At 36.3% G+C, this 20,809-nt stretch overlaps 1 protein-coding gene across 1 annotated transcript in view; it reads left to right on the top strand.

Moving 5' to 3' along the window:
* The window catches only part of DMXL2 (Dmx like 2), a gene marked incomplete at both ends in the record, with an annotated part of 48,981 nt that overhangs the window by 16,820 nt on the left and 11,352 nt on the right, over window positions 1–20,809 (top strand). Inside the window, 18 exon segments of the mRNA XM_084268346.1 lie at window positions 983–1,260; window positions 1,424–2,117; window positions 2,360–2,481; window positions 3,527–3,616; window positions 4,925–5,042; window positions 5,729–5,848; window positions 6,293–6,520; window positions 7,229–8,910; window positions 9,129–9,234; window positions 9,952–10,121; window positions 11,393–11,490; window positions 11,628–11,793; window positions 12,737–13,001; window positions 13,742–14,838; window positions 15,936–16,127; window positions 17,699–17,775; window positions 18,447–18,577; window positions 19,265–19,513. Coding sequence (XP_084124472.1) covers window positions 983–1,260; window positions 1,424–2,117; window positions 2,360–2,481; window positions 3,527–3,616; window positions 4,925–5,042; window positions 5,729–5,848; window positions 6,293–6,520; window positions 7,229–8,910; window positions 9,129–9,234; window positions 9,952–10,121; window positions 11,393–11,490; window positions 11,628–11,793; window positions 12,737–13,001; window positions 13,742–14,838; window positions 15,936–16,127; window positions 17,699–17,775; window positions 18,447–18,577; window positions 19,265–19,513 — 5,883 coding nt within the window.

Below are 20,809 nucleotides of genomic sequence, written 5' to 3'. Positions count from 1 at the left end.
TTAGTAATATTGAGATACATAGCACAATAATTACTTTGAAGCACGTTAATGCAATAATTACTGCAATTATTTAGCACAGGAATTGTAAGTGCTAACATTTTAGAACTGATCTAAAATAAATAGACACTTACAGATGAAATTTTGACTGCTGTAATTGTATGCGTGAAAAATTCAATAATTATTCTGTATGAACACAATAGCGATACAAACCGTGAAAATGAAAGGTACATTTTCTCTTTCATTTCCATTTTGGATATGTTCAACTGAGCTATGAAATTATGACTAAAACCTGTGCTCTATTTACCTTACAATCTGATTGTCAGTAATGACATACCAATTTACGGCAAGCTCTAAGAAGGGTTGGACATGACTCCCCTTTTAATGCAACTGCACTGTTTCAATCAATGATGGAAAACATATCCTACCAGAAATACTTTTACATTGCTGTGGGAGGGTCACAGTAAGAATGTGTAAAAATAAAAATCCATGTACAGAGACCAGTTAGGGACAGTAAACTGATGATACATTGTGTCATTTCTAATGCTTAGGTTCTTCAAATCTAGCTTATCAATGCAGTAAAGTGAGTAATAATTCTATGCTTCATCTATGATTACATACCATATATTTCATGATTACCTTCTAAATAAAAAAATCCCAACACATTTAGTGTGGAACCTGCAACCACAGAAAAATGTGAAGCTTATGTAGCTGGCCAGAATAATCCTAGGCAGAGCATTACTCCAAGTGTCTAGATTTCTACAGTTATATTTATTGTTATTTGTATAGCATAGTTAGAAGCAATAGTCAAAGGCTAGAGCCTCGTCTTTTTGTACCAACAGAGCAAAGATGTTTCCACCCTCAATGTGTATGAATGTTCTTATGAGATAGTACTATTAGCAGGTTAAATACTGCAGTGTTTGGAGTAGAAACTGATAGGGAAATCTTTGCAATGCATAAATGGCATATTTCTTTTCTGTTGCAGACTTGTCTATAGATAGAGAATCAGAGACAGGGACTGGTACAGGCTCTTCAGAACATGATGATGGAGAAAGAGAGGGAAGCCCCAAAACTTCTCTACTAGCAGGCCCACACATGCCTCTTCCAACAGTTTTGTTAGATCGGAAAATTGAGTTGCTCCTAACTGAATGGAACAGAAATCCAGATATGCTTTTTACTATCCATCCTATTGATGGTACCTTTTTGGTGTGGCATGTGAAATATTTAGATGAATACACTCCAGGCATCTTTCGACAAGTTCAGGTATTGTATATTTGAAATTGTGATCTTAATCAACAATCACTGTGTCCTTTATTTTAAATCTGAACATCAGTATGAGTTTAAGTATGACCTGTGAAATAGCTAACACTTATTCAGACTGAAGCTGTATTGCTTTATTCTAATTTCTTTTTTCTTTTTTTTTAAGGTTTCATTTTCTTCTAGGATTCCTGTTGCATTTCCATCAGGAGATGCTAGTTCCCTTAGCAAAAATATTATGATGTATGCTTGCCCTGTCTTTGTAAAAGACAGTAATACTGTACATCAGAAGACAATGGATTTTCCAGATACAACTCTAGCAGATAAAGGACTAAGCTTTGCCCAGGACAGTGCAAATGTCAATATGATTTCTCCCATAGTAATGATGATTTCCAAACATATAGATGGCTCTCTCAATCAGTGGGCAGTTACTTTTGCTGACAAGTCAGCTTTCACTACTGTGCTAACTGTATCACACAAATTCAGGTACTGCGGTCACCGTTTTCATCTCAATGATCTGGCTTGCCATTCTGTGTTACCATTGCTGCTAACGTCTTCCCACCACAATGCTCTATTAACTCCGGAATCGGACAGTTCCTGGGACTCTGACAGGATAAACAGGATAACAGATCCAATTAAACATGTGAAAGGTTCTTCTAGGCAGCAGCTGAAAAATGCAGCAACTCGTACATTCCACGACCCAAACGCAATCTATAGTGAGCTGATTCTGTGGCGAGTGGACCCTATAGGACCTTTGTCATACACTGGAGGAGTATCCGAATTGGCTCGAATTAACTCTCTTCATACCTCCGCTTTCTCTAACGTAGCCTGGCTTCCAACACTTATTCCCAGCTATTGCCTTGGTGAGTATAATTCTGCTTAGATTATTCAACTTTTATGAGGCGTTTCAGTTATATAAATGAGCAGAAAAGGAGTTATATTGAAGTTCAAATAATACTGTTTTATTGCACATGTATGTTTGTTTTATTTACTTTATAAAAACTATGCTAGAAACATCAGCAGATAGAAGTGGTTTGTAATGGCATCATGCCTTATGCCATTTGACTCCTATTTTTTCTTAAACCATGGACTTGTTTTCTATTAGGTACATACTGCAACTCTGCTAGCGCTTGCTTTGTTGCTTCTGATGGCAAAAACCTGAGACTCTATCAAGCTGTTGTAGATGCACGAAAACTTCTAGATGAATTATCTGACCCTGAATCATCTGTAAGTTTTATGTAGCAATGGTTTGAAAGTATTAAAATAAAAATAAAGTAATTTTTTTCCCTTCCAGTGGCTTGTCTTCACTTAGTTCTGTGTAATCTTTTGCCATATACCTGTATAGGATCTTATGCATTATACCTTGTAAAATTATGTTTTGCAGCTGTCTGTAAATGTCAGCAGACAGAAACACAACTGTTACTACTGAAAGCAAAACAGAGTACCATGATAGATTTCCCCAACCTGTAGCCCAACCTGTAGCCACTGGAAGAATTAAAAATAGGTTTTCTTTCTTTGTCTTCTCACAAAAGAGGGGAATCAAGAATAAATGGCAAGGTGAAGACAGAAGAGCAAGATTTAGATATCCACTTAAATTACATCTGCAGTCTATGAAGAGGGGCAGAGTTGTCAGGATAAGAGGAAATCAGTAGGTTATTGCTAAGGGTAATATTAGTGCCTATTTTTTCTGTAATAAGCATTTTTTTCCTGTGACTTTAAGAAGTGTAGCCTAAGCTTGCACTGTTAGTGCATACAGAAGCACATCTTTCCTTTCTTTCCATTCTTCTGTTATTTTATAAGATATCTTGCAGGATAGAGCCTGTTAGTGTTCAGATTAGTCTGAAGAATCCGTTCTAGGAGCAATGACTGCAAACTTTCCAGCAAAAAAATCAATAGAGCCCTTAAGTTTATATATTAGCTGTACTGATTTTATTTTTGGATGTTATGTCAAAAGCTGAGGCTTTAAACAAAAGTGAAACAGATATTTGAGTTTCTCATAGTACAGATACTAAGCTACGTTATGAAAAGGTAAATCTTTAAATAAACAGCATTTAGTTTCAATAAAAATGGGTGTGCTATCCCCAAGAATAGCTGCAGACTTTCAACAAGGCAAACGTCTTGGTAAAATTCAGTGCCAAAATACAACAGGAAGTTTGTTATGGTTTATGCCAAAAGGGAAAATTAAAGCATCAGTTTATTGTAAATGATTGCAATTTCCTTCTGTCCAAAGGAAAAATGTACTAACTCTTCTCACCATTTTGCTCTGTTTCAGAAACTTATTGGGGAAGTGTTTAACATTGTGAGCCAACAATCTACTGCTCGGCCAGGATGCATTATCGAACTTGACGTGATAACCAACAAAGTAAATAAACGGTTAACTCTTTAAGGGTATCGCGTAAATATCTTTAATTGTTAATTAACCTAATCTATTGGAAAGAGGTAAAGGAGATGACATTTCTCTATGGTGATAATGACTGCCCTGAAACTTTGTGAATGATGGGATACTTCAAACATTGTAGACAATTTTCTTTTAGCTTAGTGTAACAACATTTTCTAAGCACAAATCTTGATGAAAACAAAACTTAACTAAAGACTGGTTTGCAAACTTGTGATTCATAGAGGAAAAAAAAAAAATCACAATCCCCCAACCCAGACAAAAAAACACCAAACCTAAAAACTAGACCTAACTAATCAAAAATTTAGGACTCATAGCCGTGCATGACTTCAGGTTTTTTTGTCTGTCAAAAAATTTGTTTGTAAGATGATTTTTTGTTAACTAATACAGCTATACAATTCAAAGAATTAGGAGATTACATCTTGTTCTTATAGTTATTTTGATCATGCATGTTCTAGTGCTGTTTTCTGTTAGAAAAGCAGCCTATGAAAACAGTATGTGTTTACCATTTCTTAAACAAACATCTTGATGGTTTTGACACATATAATTTCAATAAATTTCAATGTCTTAAGTATTAATCACATCAGATCTTTAATTTTAGGATCAGATTTACAAAAAACTTCTGTAGAATTTTTATAGCTGAGTACAGGCAATACTCTTTCCATGTTTCTTTGGGTGAAAAAAGGGTGTTTTGCAACATGAAAATTTTGCCATCACTCTTTTTGGGACACATGCTTACCCTTTGCCCCCAGGAAAGGATTTCACTGCCAGCAGCCTCATTCATAAAGAGGTGGAAGTACTTCAAAGAAATCTCTTGCAGTGAGGAAGGAAAGCTGTTGAGATATCTGAGAGAAGGAAAATACACAATTCATTTCCTTTTTATACATTTCCCAAGCAATTCACTGCAGACATGTCTTCCCACTGAAGAGGGAATAAAAGTCTAAAAAGAGGTTTTGCCACTGTCATTTCAACAGCTAAAGAAATAAAACCCAGTGAGATACTAATTCATCTGTCAATAACTGCAACAAAACTGTTCTGACAGAATTTGTCTGTCATGGTGATCTCAGTGAAATTATTTGAATATATGACCAACAGGTTCTACAATATGTTGCTCTCAACATGTGAGAAAAGATTTTCTGATGCATTAAAATAATTTGTGCCATTATAAAAGAAAGTGATCCTCATCAGTAGCTAGATGGCACAAAAGAATTAATTGCATTAGTATCAAATGTTGCTATCCTTTCCTGGAAGAGTAACTATTGCTTAATCTTTCAGTGTGGCTCAAACACACAATTGCTTCATGTCTTTCAAGAAGACTTCATTTTGGGATACAAACCACATAAGGAAGATGTGGAAGGGAAAGAAACTGAGATTTTTTTCCAGCCATCACAAGGTATAGCATTAAAATAATTAATATGAATGAAATAAGTAACAAAAATGTTCTTAAAGTGTACGGAAATCTAGTCAGCATATTCCCTTTTAAGGAGAATCTGTACAACTCAGTAAAATGGCTGCTTCATGTTGCTCATATGAATTGTTGCTTACATGGTAACAGTACTAAACAAAGACATGCTAATTTGCTTAGAATGAAACACTTTAACTTATTTGACAAAAACATTTTTCAAAATGCTGCATGTTGTATATAAAAATGTGTACAAATAGAACAGAAGCGTGTTTTCTGCACCAGTTCCAGGTGATAAGGTGAATACATGTGGCTTTCAAGTTAATACAGTGGAAAGTAACTGGGAAATTGGGTAGTAGACCTAAAGCTTTAAAATAAAAAGGAAGGAAGCAGGAAGGTGGAAGAAAGTCTTTACAACCTAGCAAAACAGTACCAACTGACTGTGAAGGCAAATATATCTAATAAATTAGATTTCCTTCTAATAGTCAGGTTGTCGGTCTATCTATGTCTTTAATTTTTCTGTAACCATAAGCAAACAAAATGTCGATTCAAAAAGGTTATTAATGATATTGTTTGAATATTTGGTTCTTTCAAAGAGTAAAATGGATTTTTCTGTTACTGAAAGTTATTCATGCTGAATGTAAATTCATAATAGTGATGATATGTTTCATTTGCAGGTTATCGTTCACCACCTTTCTCAGAAAAGTTCTACCTAGTAGTAATTGAAAAAGATAGTAATGGCTACTCTGTTCTTCAGATGTGGCATCTTCATCTCAAATCTGTGCAAGCTTGTTTAGGTGAGCAAGTGACTGCAATTTTTTTGAGACAGATGTTATTATTTAAAATAAAACTTAAAGCTTCGTTGTTAATTTAAAACAAATTGTCATTTTTCAAGCAGAGTCAGGAATCTTCAGAATAATTTAATCAATGCAATAGAATCAGCAAGATTCCTCACAAATGCTAGTTACGTTCTATAGGAATAGCAATATAAAAAAATGTTGATAGGGTAGTGTACTTAAGCACCAGAATCTTTATTTTAAATGATCAGTATTTCAGAATGACGATCTTCAAATGAATGATTACGGCATGCAATAAAATTTAACAGAGCCCGCACATTTTATAAAATATTTTCTGTGTAACTTAAGCAGTGCTAAAAAATTAAATCTGATTATAGGCTATTCATGCCTTGTTCTCCCTTATAAACAATGGTTTTAACACTGCTGGCATTTTTTTATATGTAGCAAAACCAACTGAAGCTACTTCATCAGAGAATAAGCTTAGTGTACCTGAGCAAAGGACTGTGGATTCTTCTCCAGATGTATCACCTGGCATAAGTCCCATTCCACGATCTTCATCAATTGCTAATCTTCAGACTGCTAGCAAACTCATTCTGAGCTCCAGGCTTGTGTATAGCCAACCTCTGGATCTCCCTATTGGTGTAGAAGTAATAAGAGCAACTCCTTCAGCAGGTAAACTTAACAGGCTTTTTTCCTATTCAGTTGGTCCACTAATTTATCTCCTAGCTTATACGGTTCTATCTCCTCAGCCCATCGTCTTCCAATTTATTGATACAGGGAACAGGGGTCTAAAAAGGTTCTCTCAAGTCATTGTGTCCATGTCATGTTACTCATTCATAAATGTATCAAGTCCCCACAGAAAAGCTGTTCCTGAAACTTACTGCTCTAATAGTTTTAGTTCTAGTTTTAATTCATTAATGAACAATTTATACCCCCTTGTTATTTTGCCAGCATTAATGTGGTGGGTATATAGTATTTTTTTTACCTTATGCAGTTGCACCATCTTCTGTTTGTCTGTCTTTGTGTCTCCTGTCTTTTTTTCCTCCCCTTAGGTTTCATTTTTATAGGCTGTATGAACCCAATCTTAACTCCCTTTTCTCATCTGGCTAAGACTTTATATTCCTCTCATTATTCTAAAAAGTCTCTTCTGAATTAGTTCTGTTCCAGCTTATCTTCTCTGAATTGTGACCAGAAATGCAGATGATTGATGATGTTCGAGCTGTAAGTCGTAACAGATTTGTCCTTAACCCAACTCCAAATTAGAAAAATAATACCAGGTTGCAATGTTCTCTATCAGTAGCTAAACAGTGGTATTTCTTCATTACTCATACAGGCATTCTACTTTATTCCACTAAAAGGAAATCTCTGTTCTAACTTCAGGTCACCTGAGTTCTTCATCAATATACCCAGTCTGCCTTGCGCCTTACTTGATAGTAACATCATGTTCAGACAACAGAGTGCGGTTCTGGAGATGTACTGTAGAGACAGACCTGAACAGCAGAAATGAAGAAAGGGAAACGTATCAATGGAGAAAATGGCCTTTAATGAACGATGAAGGAGAAGACAACAGCAGTACAGTGAGCATAGTAGGAAGGCCAGTTGCTGTTAGTTGTTCTTACACAGGACGTCTTGCAGTAGCATACAAACAGCCCATACAGCATAATGGGTTTGTTTCCAAAGAATTTTCCATGCATGTTTGTATACTTGAATGTGAGTCAACTGGAGGATCAGAATGGGTTTTGGAACAGACAATTCACCTGGATGATTTAGTTAAGGTTGGAAGTGTACTTGATTCAAGGATCAGTGTAGATAGTAATTTATTTGTTTACAGTAAATCAGATGCCTTTTTGAATAAAGAAAAATACCTGGTGCCCAGTATCAAGCACTTGGTGCATTTGGACTGGGTATCAAAAGAAGATGGCTCACATATATTAACAGTTGGTGTTGGTGCCAACATCTTCATGTATGGAAGACTTTCGGGAATTGTCACAGATCAGACTAGCAGCAAAGAGGGAGTAGCTGTCATTACTTTACCACTAGGTGGTAGCATAAAACAAGGTATAAAGTCAAAGTGGGTGTTGCTTAGATCAATTGATTTGGTATCGTCTGTAGATGGCACTCCTTCACTGCCTGTTTCTCTGTCCTGGGTGAGAGATGGTATACTGGTAGTGGGAATGGACTGTGAAATGCACGTTTATGCCCAATGGAAACACACTGTCAAGTTTGGTGATGGAGAAAGTGATGTTTTTACTACTGAAGACTCAGCAACACAAGATGCACTCAAAACAAGCCTGATAGCAAAGAAGACCAGTGTAATTGATGGGGCAGGCATTGTGGATGATGTTTTTGGCACTCCAACTGTAATTCAGGATGGTGGCCTTTTTGAGGCTGCTCACGTTCTTTCACCTACTCTACCCCAGTATCACCCAACCCAGTTACTAGAACTTATGGATTTGGGTAAAGTTCGCCGAGCCAAAGCCATTCTATCGCATTTAGTTAAATGTATTGCCGGGGAAGTTGCAATAGTTAAAGACACAGAAGCTGGAGAAGGAACTGGTCCTAAACGCCACCTTTCTCGCACCATTAGTGTCAGTGGTAGTACTGCAAAGGATACCATCACAGCTGGAAAAGATGGTACTCGAGACTACACAGAGATAGACTCAATCCCACCGCTGCCACTGTATGCACTGCTTGCTGCAGATCAAGATGCCACTTATGTTTCTGAAGAAACATCTAAAATACCTCAGGGCTCTGAAGATCATGCTACAAGAAAAACAGAGGATCAGTACTCAGATCTATTCCAGATTCAGCCTGTTACGACTGAAGACTTTATTGATTTCGAGCCTGAAAAGAGGGAGACCAAATCCAAAGTTATTAATCTGTCACAGTATGGCCCAACTTACTTTGGCCGAGAACATGCTAGTGTCCTGTCAAGCCACCTGATGCACTCAAGTTTGCCAGGCCTCACGCGGCTGGAACAGATGTTCCTTGTAGCTTTGGCAGACACTGTGGCCACGACGAGCACTGAACTAGATGAGAACAGAGATAAGAATTACTCAGGTTAGTAACCAACATGTTATTGAATTAACATCCCTGTTTTTCTTAGCAAAGGTAAACTTAGTCCTTGGGTATTTTGAGATAGCGAAGCTGAAAACTAGCATCAGTTATTCAGGTTGGATACAGTAAGAAAGAAAAACCCTTAAATATAACTCACTTATATTTCATACATAGTAAAAAACTTGTACATTCAAAAGTCAATATTTTATATTTCACAGGAAGAGATACCTTAGATGAATGTGGCTTACGGTATTTGTTGGCTATGCGCTTGCACACCTGCCTTCTGACATCACTCCCACCTCTGTATCGTGTGCAGCTGCTTCACCAAGGTAATTCTTAGAGCGAAGTCTTCATTTCATTTGATCCACCTGACCTGATTTTGATTTAAAATGAGATTTCTATTACCCACATATTCATTTTAGATTATAGCTATTCCACTCACCTTGCAAAAGCTTCATATGGGCTTCCCTGCACGCACAGTGAACAGCAAAAATGTATAGCTCTACAACAAAGATTCTGCCCCATTCAAATTGAGCCATAAGTAAGTTCCCCAGCCAGATAACACAGTTTATACATATCTTGCATTGTTTCTACTGCTTTATATGAGCATGGCTTTATCTTGCCATAGAGATTATTTTATTATTTTCATCACAGCAGGTTTTTTCCCATGGTCAATTCAAGTAAGTTTTTTGTGAAATACAAGAAAGAAAAGGAGTTACCATGTAAAGAGGAAATCAAAAAGGCTTTGGGCCCAAAATGGGTCTGCCTCTGCAAGAACAGAGTATCTCCCTCTGGTCTTTCTCCATTAGCTCTACTACATATATGAATGGGGCACTGAAAAATTACGTAAGTGAGGAGAGGACATCCCTAGTGAGCAAACAGATATTTCAGTTGTTTCTTTAGCAGCTCTGCTTTCTGTTGAGGGAAACAGTCTCTCTCAGATCTACTTAACTCTTGGGTTGGAGATCCCACTTTGCATCTCTGCCCTAGTCCATTTGCTTATTAACAGCTCTTAATCTTCTGAATGGTATCGTCTTATTGTTTAGGCCTATCTACCTGCCATTTTGCATGGGCTTTTCATTCTGAGGCTGAGGAGGAGTTGATTAATATGATTCCTGCTATCCAGAAGGGAGACCCACAGTGGTCCGAATTAAGAGCTATGGGTATTGGTTGGTGGGTCAGGAATATCAACACACTCCGAAGGTGCATCGAGAAGGTACTTATTGCTGCTTATAAACTATAGTTAGGTGCCTTAACAGATACTCATGGTGACTTGTATATAGCAGATTCCTTTGTACTCCAGCCTAGCCAGGAGACTGCAGAACTAGTTTTTTCTATGCCAACTGATGTTGGCAGTCCTTACAAATTCCATTATTCGATAGTAAAAATAACTCAGTTAACCCAGGCAAAAGCCATTTTTGATGCACACCCCCTACACACATTTTACAGTATGTTAAAGATCACATTAAGTACTCTTATTTTAAGAAGAATCTTGCATTCAGATACATGAGACAGTATATATCTGTAGATTAAACCGAGAATTATGCTTTCAGTTCAGTAATGGGTTTTTTTTAAGAAATATATCTAAAAATGTTAGTCAATAAAAATTTATAAATTTTGTATTACTTATAATGGAATAGTATAGAACATAAAAGATCTGAATTGCAAGTAAATGCAGGTTTTACTCTTCTGAAGAGTCACAAAATTACTGTTTTATAGAGAAAAGCACCTAGATTATGTGAAACCAAATTAACACCAAATCTCATTTGCATGCAGAGTTTTCTTATGGGAGATATGGATAAAATGTAATATATTTTGGTGATAATATCTAAAATTGTTTCCCACAGTTATGAATGAGATTTAAATCCTGCTTTAACAAGAACTTCAGCTTTCTTGTAACATGATGTTTGATGGATTTGAGTAATGACTAGCTTTTGCTTCGGACTACAACAAATACTGCATCTCTGAAATGTCTGCAGAACAGAAATACTTACTAGTTTACTAAACTTCCCAGTCATCTGTTGTAAAAATATGTTTTAAAATGTTACAAGATACTCAAAATAATCCAGGAGAAAAACTTAATTGTTCCAGTACTCCAAATCAAATACAATTGCATCTTTGAGTTCTACACAATAACAATAGTGTTCATTTTAAAAATACTTGTATTAGCTTAAGTATATGTAAATAATGGATTGCAAGTGGAATTTCACCTAATAGTAACTAACTCTTGTAAAGAAAGGATTATTTGCAGGTTTGTAATGACCTACCGTGTTTGACAGAGGTTACTATCTGCAGTAGTGCTGTTTTTCTGAGTCTTAAGAACATTTCCTGTGTAATGAGAGCTGTCACATAGGACTAAAACATTGACAGAAATTACTGTTGCTTTGTAGAAATAAGTCACATAGACCATCTTCCCTGACAGAGAGCATATTAGCTAAAAGCAGCCTTCATATTTTCAGTAATAATAATAGGCTTTGTTTACTACAGGTTGCAAAAGCTTCATTCCAGAGGAACAATGATGCCTTAGATGCTGCACTTTTTTACCTTGCAATGAAGAAAAAGGCAGTGGTGTGGGGTCTGTTTAGGTGAGTTCTGCTAACTGTAAGTTTGACTGAATCTTAATTAAACCAGGAATTCAAAGCAGGATGCATTCAAGCAAAATTAGAGTTTAATTTAAAGTGATGTTGTGTTCAGGTTATATACAATGCATTTCCTTGTGCAGGTCCCAGCACGATGAGAAGATGACTGCCTTTTTCAGCCACAATTTCAGTGAAGATAGATGGCGCAAAGCTGCTCTAAAAAACGCTTTTGCTTTGCTGGGAAAACAACGCTTTGAACAGTCGGCTGCATTTTTCTTGCTAGCAGGCTCACTGAAAGATGCTATAGAGGTACCTGCTTTTGAGAAATTTTCAATTTCTGACTTGACCTGTGTGACTGTATCCTTACAAGCTGTTTTCTGCTGATGTTTGCACAAATTGTGGCAGCACAAATGGTGTGGTATGTCCACACATGACCTCCTGCAGACATACCATTTACCTCCACACTTCTGTGAAAACCAGCTTGGAAGCTGATATGAAGTCCAGAACAATTGTTCACATCAGTCCTCAGTGGAAGTTCTCTTGGAAATACTAGTCGTGACCTTTCTGGTAAAACTTTGTTTGATCAGCACAGTTAAGTCCTAGCACTCTGTTCAGCCCCCAGCTACTCTGCGTGACCTATTGTTACAACATGAAGTAAAAAAAAAAAAAAAAGTCAGAGTTCTGTTCTAAAGCAGCCCTAGGATCCCTTTTTAGTGGAGCTGTGATGTTGCCTGCCTTGAGGGAGGTGAGAGCCATAAGCAGGATCATAACCTACGCAGTTCCACTCGGGACAGCATGGGCATTAGAGAAGTTTTAGTTATCCTGCCTATTATGCACTATGTTTGTCTTTACCTGAGAACATAAAGAATTTTCCTCAGAAATGTAATTCTGCAGATGAGACAGGGTGAAGAATATCTTACCAGTGATGTATTAACACTGGAAGATATGTTTATTCTACTGGATAGAAATAAAAATCTGTATCGTTACCTCTGCCATATTAATTTTTGATGTGATGTACTGCTATGCCTAGTTCTTGGAATAGAAGAAAATGCACCTCTTTCCAAAAATGGAAGAACATGTTACTTAAATAGGCATTGGTTAAAACTTTTCTGTCTCAAGGATTAATATATACCTTAAAGAACAGAGGAAAAACAATTCTGTTCTGTAAACATATATTGTTATTCACTACATTGTTATTTTTCAGAAGTACCTTTCCCTCATGAAGCAACCTTTTCCCTGCTTCTTATTACAGGTGTGCCTTGAGAAAATGGAGGACATCCAGTTGGCTATGGTTATTGCTCGTTTATATGAATCAGAGTTTGAAACCTCTGTCACATACACTTCCATTCTTTATGAAAAGATTTTGGGTTGCCAGAAGGATGGAGCTGGGTTCAGCTGTACAAAATTGCATTCTGATCCATTTCTGAGAAGCATTGCATACTGGATAATGAAAGATTACACTAGAGCACTGGACACGTTACTGGAACAAACACCTAAAGATGATGATGAAAATCCAGGTAAGACATAAACAGTAGTCTGATAGGGCAAACTTATTAAGGCAAAGTAGAGAAGGAGAAATACTTTCTGTGTATGTATGTCATCCCTTCTCCTGAGATGCCATTATGTTGTTATCATTAATTGGCTTAGGCACTGCCCACTCACTTTATTCTACTTCCTTACTGAAAACAAAAATCTTTTTCCAATTTCTTCCAAGGACATGTCTCCAAATCCTCAATACCAAACATAGTTCTGCTGTCAGCTAAGTTCAGGAGGACCTTTGTTGTTTGGTACCTCCTTATGATGCCTCTCTACTACTGAACACTGATTAGTCTTCATTCCGATGGACTGAAGTTCTCGTACTTGCTCCTAGGAATTAGCAGTGTTCTAGCAGGATTTCCTATCTGTCTCTTCTGAGATTAATCTTAAGTGACAGGTGGCTAAATAGGTTTCAGGGGGATATTCCCTCCCTTGGGGAAGTCTCTACCTGGCTGATCATCTCAGCTTTTTTTTCAGGCTTAGCTGAGTGGAAAATAACAGTGAACCAAATGAGAGTTTAGTATCTTTCTACTCACCCAGCTCATACCTTTAATCTTTTTGTGAGGAATAAGTAATTCTTTCCTTTTGTTTTGACAACTAGACCCAAAATTGTCTTTGTTCTTGTGTTTTGACAACTCTCTAATGCAGGAAATACTGCAAAACAGAATAATACAATTTCAAAGCCAATTTCAATAGATGTTATATCTGTTTAATTCCTTAGTTATCGTCAAGTCGTGCAATCCTGTGGTATTCAGTTTTTACAATTATCTTCGGACCCACCCTTTGCTTATCCGAAGATACTTCAGTTCACCAGAAGGAACTTTGGCCACCTTAGGTCTAAAAACTGAGAAAAGCTTTGTTGATAAAATTAATCTTATAGAAAGAAAATTATTCTTCACTACTGCAAATGCTCATTTTAAAGTCGGCTGCCCTGTACTAGCTCTCGAAGTCCTTTCCAAAATACCAAAAGTAAGAAAAAAGTCTACTCTAGCTGCAGAGAAAGAGTCATCTAGTCCTCCACTGCAGGCTGGCATTTCAGATTCCAAAGCTCTAAGGGATGGTGCTGGAAGTGGTGATATAGACTGGTCAAAGCCAATTTCAACTTCCTTTGCTTTGGAGAACACTGTTGAATCTTCAGCACAATTTGACTGGAGTCAACCAGCAGTAAAATTTGATGATGAACCCCTTACTCTTGATTGGGGTGAAGACAAAAATGAGTCAGATGAAGAGGACAAGGATGTCGGCATAATGATGAAGAACTCAAAATCTGATTCTAAGAGTGGAGAAGATGATGAGAGAACGTCAGACACCATTCCACAAACACCACATGAAGAGGTTTCTGATGCAGGAGACACTGAGGTTGATGTTATTGCTGAACAACTGAAGTTCAGAGCCTGTTTGAAGATCCTTATGACTGAACTGAGGACTTTGGCTACAGGTTATGAAGTAGATGGAGGAAAGCTCAGATTTCAGCTGTACAACTGGCTCGAAAAAGAGATTGCTGCTATGCATGCCATATGCAACCACGACACAGGGGGCAAAGACTACTGTAAAACGTACACCAAAGTAAATGGGGATCTTCTTGATCATGAGGACATTGTGGATAAGCCGGACATTGGTTCATATGAACGGCACCAGATAGAGAGACGTAGGTTGCAAGCAAAACGAGAACATGCTGAAAGACGAAAGTGGTGGCTGCAGAAGAACCAAGCTCTTCTAAGAGTTTTTCTAAGTTATTGTAGTCTTCATGGGGCACAAGGTGGTGGTTTAGCCTCTGTAAGAATGGAGCTGAAGTTCTTGCTGCAAGAGTCACAGCAGGTAAAACAAGTTCACCTAATTTCTATCCGCAGGTGTGTACAGTTCTGGACTGTCAGTTTTGTCAAATGCTTAGGTTTGTGCCTAGATAGATTCTTCTTATGTTCTTCCAATCTAAAGGTCAAGATCATTTCAATATTCTCAGAGAAAGAACTTAAATACCAAGTGTGCTGCTTTTTCATATCCTGATTATTTGGTTCTTATATTATATGACACTGAGGATTATGCTACCTGTAACTGGAATATAAATGTTGCTTATTATATTACAGTTGCAGCATTTTATATGTGTTTTCCAATAAAATTATAATTTTGATTACAATAATCTGGGTACCTATATAATAAACTAATTTAACAGTTGCTGAAATGCAACAAACTGTCAAACCCTACACACCTCTGCAAATCATGCAAGGGATCTTAGCTGCATTGCTCAACAAGTAATGCCAAGTCAGTCAGGGTACTGCTCCCTTCAATGTATTATGGCATCTTTATATTTATTTCATACAAAAGGAGTTATTTATTTTTTCCAGCAAATATGAATGACTAATCTGAGCTACAGCAGTTAACTTGATATTAGGCAAGTCATTTAACTTGCTGTAGTCCTAGATGTCTCACATTTCAAATAGCACCAGTAGGCAACTGTTTCGGTAATACTAGGATTAGCTTTTAAGAATAATTTTAAATAATAATTTTAAGAATAATTTAGAAATCTTTTTTAAAAATCTGTTCATTTCCACGGGAGAAATTCAGACTAGTGCACATTTGACTTTTGTTATTAAACTGAGATCTGTGAGTATTATGTCTATTGAAAGTGCATCTTTAGTTAGTGTTTCTTAAAATCCCAACCCTTCCTAATGAACTACAGAAAAATACTCCTCCTGCAGGAAATCAAAAGATGTTCTAGCCAACTTGACTATCAGGTCTAATCCATGTAATTAGAGTAGGTAAGAGCTTACCTTTGACATCATGGGCTGAGCAGACAGCTGTGGAAGATAAATAACCCTGGAAAAAACATTTGAGATGTAAAATTATAAATTTGTTTTAAAATGCCTTTATTTCCTTCAAAGCAATTATTTTAAATACAATCTTTTCTTTTTAAACAGGAAACTACTGTAAAACAACTTCAGTCTCCGCTTCCGTTACCCACAACACTACCGCTGCTTTCTGCAAGCATAGCTTCCACAAAAACTGTCATAGCAAACCCTGTGCTGTATTTAAACAACCACATCCATGATATTCTTTACACTATTGTGCAGATGAAATCGCCACCTCATCCTAATATTGAGGATGTCAAGGTAATGAAGAACTTTGAGGAAACACTAAATAATTATTATTTTATTAAACTGATTGTGAGCATGCAAAAATAAAATAGAGTTACCTTTTCAACACTTCCACAATACTGGCCTCCTCCCATAAGTCCAACAAACTGAAAAAGCTAATTAACCACTTGCTTTCTAACTTAATTTTGAATCTGGCTATTTCCCTTTCATCCAAACTCTGGTCATTCTCCAGAAACTATTCCAAATGTGAACGTCCATAATACACTGAATTCTTGGCTCTTAAAACAATGTGATCATGTAAGTTCCTAATTATTATCATTCTGGTCAAACCTGTAGGGATACTAATGAAAGGAGAGATGGGAGACTTATCTTATGGTCTTCTGTTAATATAGATGCTACAAAATTTAGCTTAGTGTGAGTTTCCTCAAGTGTACTGGTTTTAAAGGAATTGTGGTGAATTCCATTATCTGACTCCAGAATTTGGGGGTAAATAAATTCTGTTCAGATTCAGTAAATAGAGGGAAAAAAACCAAAGAGCCTCAAACTATGATACAGTTAATTACTGAGATGCTAAATCATTATTTTATATGTTTAAATCAGTATCGATATTCATTAATTTAAATTTTTATTGATGAAATTAAGTGAAATTACAGAACTAAATGAATTGGGGAAAAATTAGGAAAATAAATATGTTGTCCCACTGCAGGACAGTTAAGTTTCTCCCAAATGCTCATTTACATCTCATTTTCTCACTTTTATCAGTTGAGTCTTTTCCATCCTATATTATGCTACAACAAGCATCTTTCATACTCTAAAAACTCCTACTTCACATGCATTTCCTTTTTTAAAAGAGAAAGCAACTATTTAAATAATTCATAGCTTTTAGCTACGACTAGCATTTGACCAAAGGGAAAGATTGTGGGAAAAGATGAAATGAACACAGGGCAGATTTAAATGACATTTACATCTTTAACGGTGAACCAGCACCATTTTCTTCACACCATGGATTTCATCAGGCATTCCAAGAAATCCTTCCATTTCTTCTGTGCAGGAAGTAGAGTGTTTCTGTTGCATTGTGAGGCAAAACCAGAGTAGTATTCTTGTTACTCCTGGAGACTTTGGAAATTTATAAGCCCATAACTGAGGTAAAAAAAGATATTATCAATAAAACAATCATACAAAAATCTCTGTAGTTGTAGTATTTTCTGCATATTAAGAACTACTGCTGCAGTGAATGTGATGGAATATAATGCACCATTCTATTAAATTCATTATAACCAGATGTACTTAATCACTCCTCCAGTGTACTCGCTCATTGCAACAGTTCTATGTTAAAATAAGGTTTATTATCTTGGCTAATTATTAGAAGGTTTTGACTACAACCACATCATCTTGGACAAGGAATTGTCGTTTTCAGAGTGCTGTATTGTCAATTTAAGGTACCGTTTAGTGACTGTTTCCTGCACTTGGTTTAAAACTAGGTCATTCCTGCATGACACATTTCCAGTGCTCTTTAGAAAGAATTGTAGTTTACTCACCTTTTATATATAAATTTATGTGTAGCTTATTGGCTCTTTTTATTTCAGGTGTACACACTTCATTCTTTAGCAGCTTCGCTTTCTGCATCCATTTATCAAGCACTATGTGACAGCCACAGCTACAGGTAAAAAGAGACGTTATCTTACAGTCCTACATGTGGTGTGTACTTTGTGTATCCAGAATGGAAATTCTTCATGGATGTGCCCAAAAAAGGGATTAAATATCTGTAAATAGGTATAGATACTTACACAGCCTTCACATTACTGTATTTGATATGCCAGATCAATTTTACACCAAATAAATAACAGCAACCATTCAGATTTTTTCCCAATAACTGACAGGTAAATCTCACCTGGGATGCTTCTGAAAAATACCTGAATCCTGTTTCCTAGAGCCTGTCCATTACTGAATAGGGGTGCAATGGAAACATTTGAGCCTACCTGAGTTCAAGTTTCAGGCAGTTGATATTCCATACTGGAACTGGAAGAGAATTCTGTAAAAACATTTTTAAAACATCTTCGGAACAAATACATTAACATCAGGTTTTTGAAAGCCTTTTTCATATCTGGAGCTATGAACATCACACGTTAAAACTGATAATGCCATTTAGAAGCCGTTCAAGTTTCATATAAAAAATATATTTTGTATATCATGAAACTTTAAAATTCCATAGAACTGTCAAGAATTTTGTGTGTTACATTTTTTTATTAAATTGAGAAGCATATATATATATTACACAGTATTAAAAATATGCTAAAATTCTTTCTAATCAGAAAAACAATTATTTGTCTTTAGCAGTCAAACAGAAGCAAATCAGTTTACAGGAATGGTTTATCAGGGACTGCTTTTGAGCGATCGACGCAGACTGAGGACAGAAAGTATTGAAGAGCATGCAACTCCAAACTCTTCTCCTGCTCAGTGGCCAGGTGAGACAAAAATAACTTTATTTTTAGCACACTGGGCCAACTCTGCATTTCTAAATTATCTCATTGTCCTGTAATATGATGTATGAAATGATGGGTGAGCAATGTTTCTGATTTAGTTCTAGATTAATAACAGCCTTTAACTCTTTCACATATCAAAATAATATAAATTTTCTGTAAGGCAAACATCTTGCTTGAAGAAGAGACAAGAATCTTTACAATAAACTCAAGAAGCTGGTAATTTGTTATCCTAAAACGTTTTCCCTCCAGGCCACCTCACCCCGTAGCAAAGCTATTGCTTGCTAGCTGTTTCTACAGTACTTTCTTGTATCTAATTATTCCTTGGTATAGCTATCAAAACAGCTACTCCCAATCTACAAGCATTTAGTTTAGTATTCTGAGGTCAAGTGTGGAAATAGTACAGGAATTGCATAGGCAAGCTGAACTGCCCACAGTATTTGCAGAGAGGCACAATGCAGAATTCCCAGACTTAAGAAGGGGTTTTTTAATATTAATGGTTTTGATTTTTAAGAACTTATTTTTAAGTTAATAGTATGTTTCATCTGAATAAAAATATCATGTGAATAAATGTATCATCATTTAATAGAAAATCTAGAGGTGAAACATTTCCTTTTTGCCCTTTTTCCCTACTCATTTGTCACTGACCTTTTCATCTTTTCTCTTTCCCAGGCGTGAGTTCACTTATAAATCTCCTAAGTTCAGCTCAGGATGAAGATCAACCAAAGTTAAACATCCTGCTCTGTGAGGCTGTTGTAGCTGTCTACCTGAGTCTCCTTATACACGCCCTGGCAACCAATTCATGTAACGAACTGTTTCGACTAGCAGCCCATCCTTTGAACAGTCGAATGTGGGCTGCTGTTTTTGGTGGAGGAGTGAAACTTCTTGTAAAACCTCGAAGGCAGTCAGAAAATATTCCAGGTACTTCGTTCTCTAAAGGTCATACTGATGATTTGCATTTTATACGTTTTAGTAAGCTAGTAGGAGAGTTCTTTCCTATTGAAGACAAAAAACAAGCAAACAAAATTAAAGTATCTACTGGCAAGAAAACAAGCAGAAAAAAATGTTAGTTTCTTAGTTGTCTTTTGTAACGGTACCCAGCACACTCTGAACAGGCCATTAAAACCTACAGTTATTATATTACTAACATTACTATTAGATGGTTACTTATAACACTGTTCAGGACATTCAGTCATTTCCTTTTTGTAAAAAACCTGTGTTGATGCCTATGGTTTTCCATGAGTAAGTGTTATTTAATGAGCGCAGTAACTGGGACACAGTATTTTTGAAAGCGATTTCAATTGCAAGATACCATTTTACCTTGCACAAGACCAGAGAAGAAATATCAATCTATCAGAAAAATAGTTCATGTGTATCTAGGCTCCAACTAAAACCAGGAACCCTGCAAAGACAAATGACTGTCTTTTAACACACTGTATGAGGAAAAGCCAAAGTGGAGATTGAATTCAGGCTCTGAGACAAATACAACCATTTGTCATAGTCTTGACACTGCAACAATACTGAAAATCATGTCACATACTTTCAAAACAGTGATAGACTTGAACCTTCCTTAGCAAAAATGAGATGTTCCCTATCTGATATTGAAAACGAAACAAGCATTCACCAAAGGTATCTGTCACGCACAGAGTAACAACCTCACTCAGGGCAGTTACTTTTACAAGATGTTTATTTACATAACTTAAGGCATGTCTTCATTTGAGATGTGTTCTCTTTTCCTTTAACATACAAGCTGCTACAGCTTCTGATGTTTCAGAGGATGGTAATGAAGGTTTGTAAAAACTTGCAGAGTAGATGGATGTTAGTAGTGGCACTTTTTTAAAAAAATAAAGTTTTTTAATATTTAGCTCCTTTGCAATAAAGTAAGTGTGATCTTCAGTGTTGCCTGGTTAATAACACTTCAAAAAACAAATTCCACATTAATATTTTGATAACTGTTAAGACATTTTAAATCATAACGCTTTAAAATAGATTTCAGTTGTCAAAAAGCCTGTCTGTCTCTATTCATTTTCTGCACTAGTTAAGAATTCCTTGGCTTACATTTTGAAAAACTGCTGCTACTTGTACAGTTTACAGTTTAGTGAAATTTTATATATATTAATTCTCAACAAAATTGCTGAAATTCTTGAGAAAAGCTTTTTACCTAAAAGTGACATCTCTTGAGAACTTAATCCAGATAATAGACTGTATTCCTCACAG

Source organism: Gallinula chloropus (genome assembly GCF_964237585.1).
Source record: "Gallinula chloropus genome assembly, chromosome: 9".
Lineage (NCBI taxonomy): Eukaryota > Metazoa > Chordata > Aves > Gruiformes > Rallidae > Gallinula > Gallinula chloropus.
This window is presented reverse-complemented; position numbering and strand designations above follow the sequence as displayed.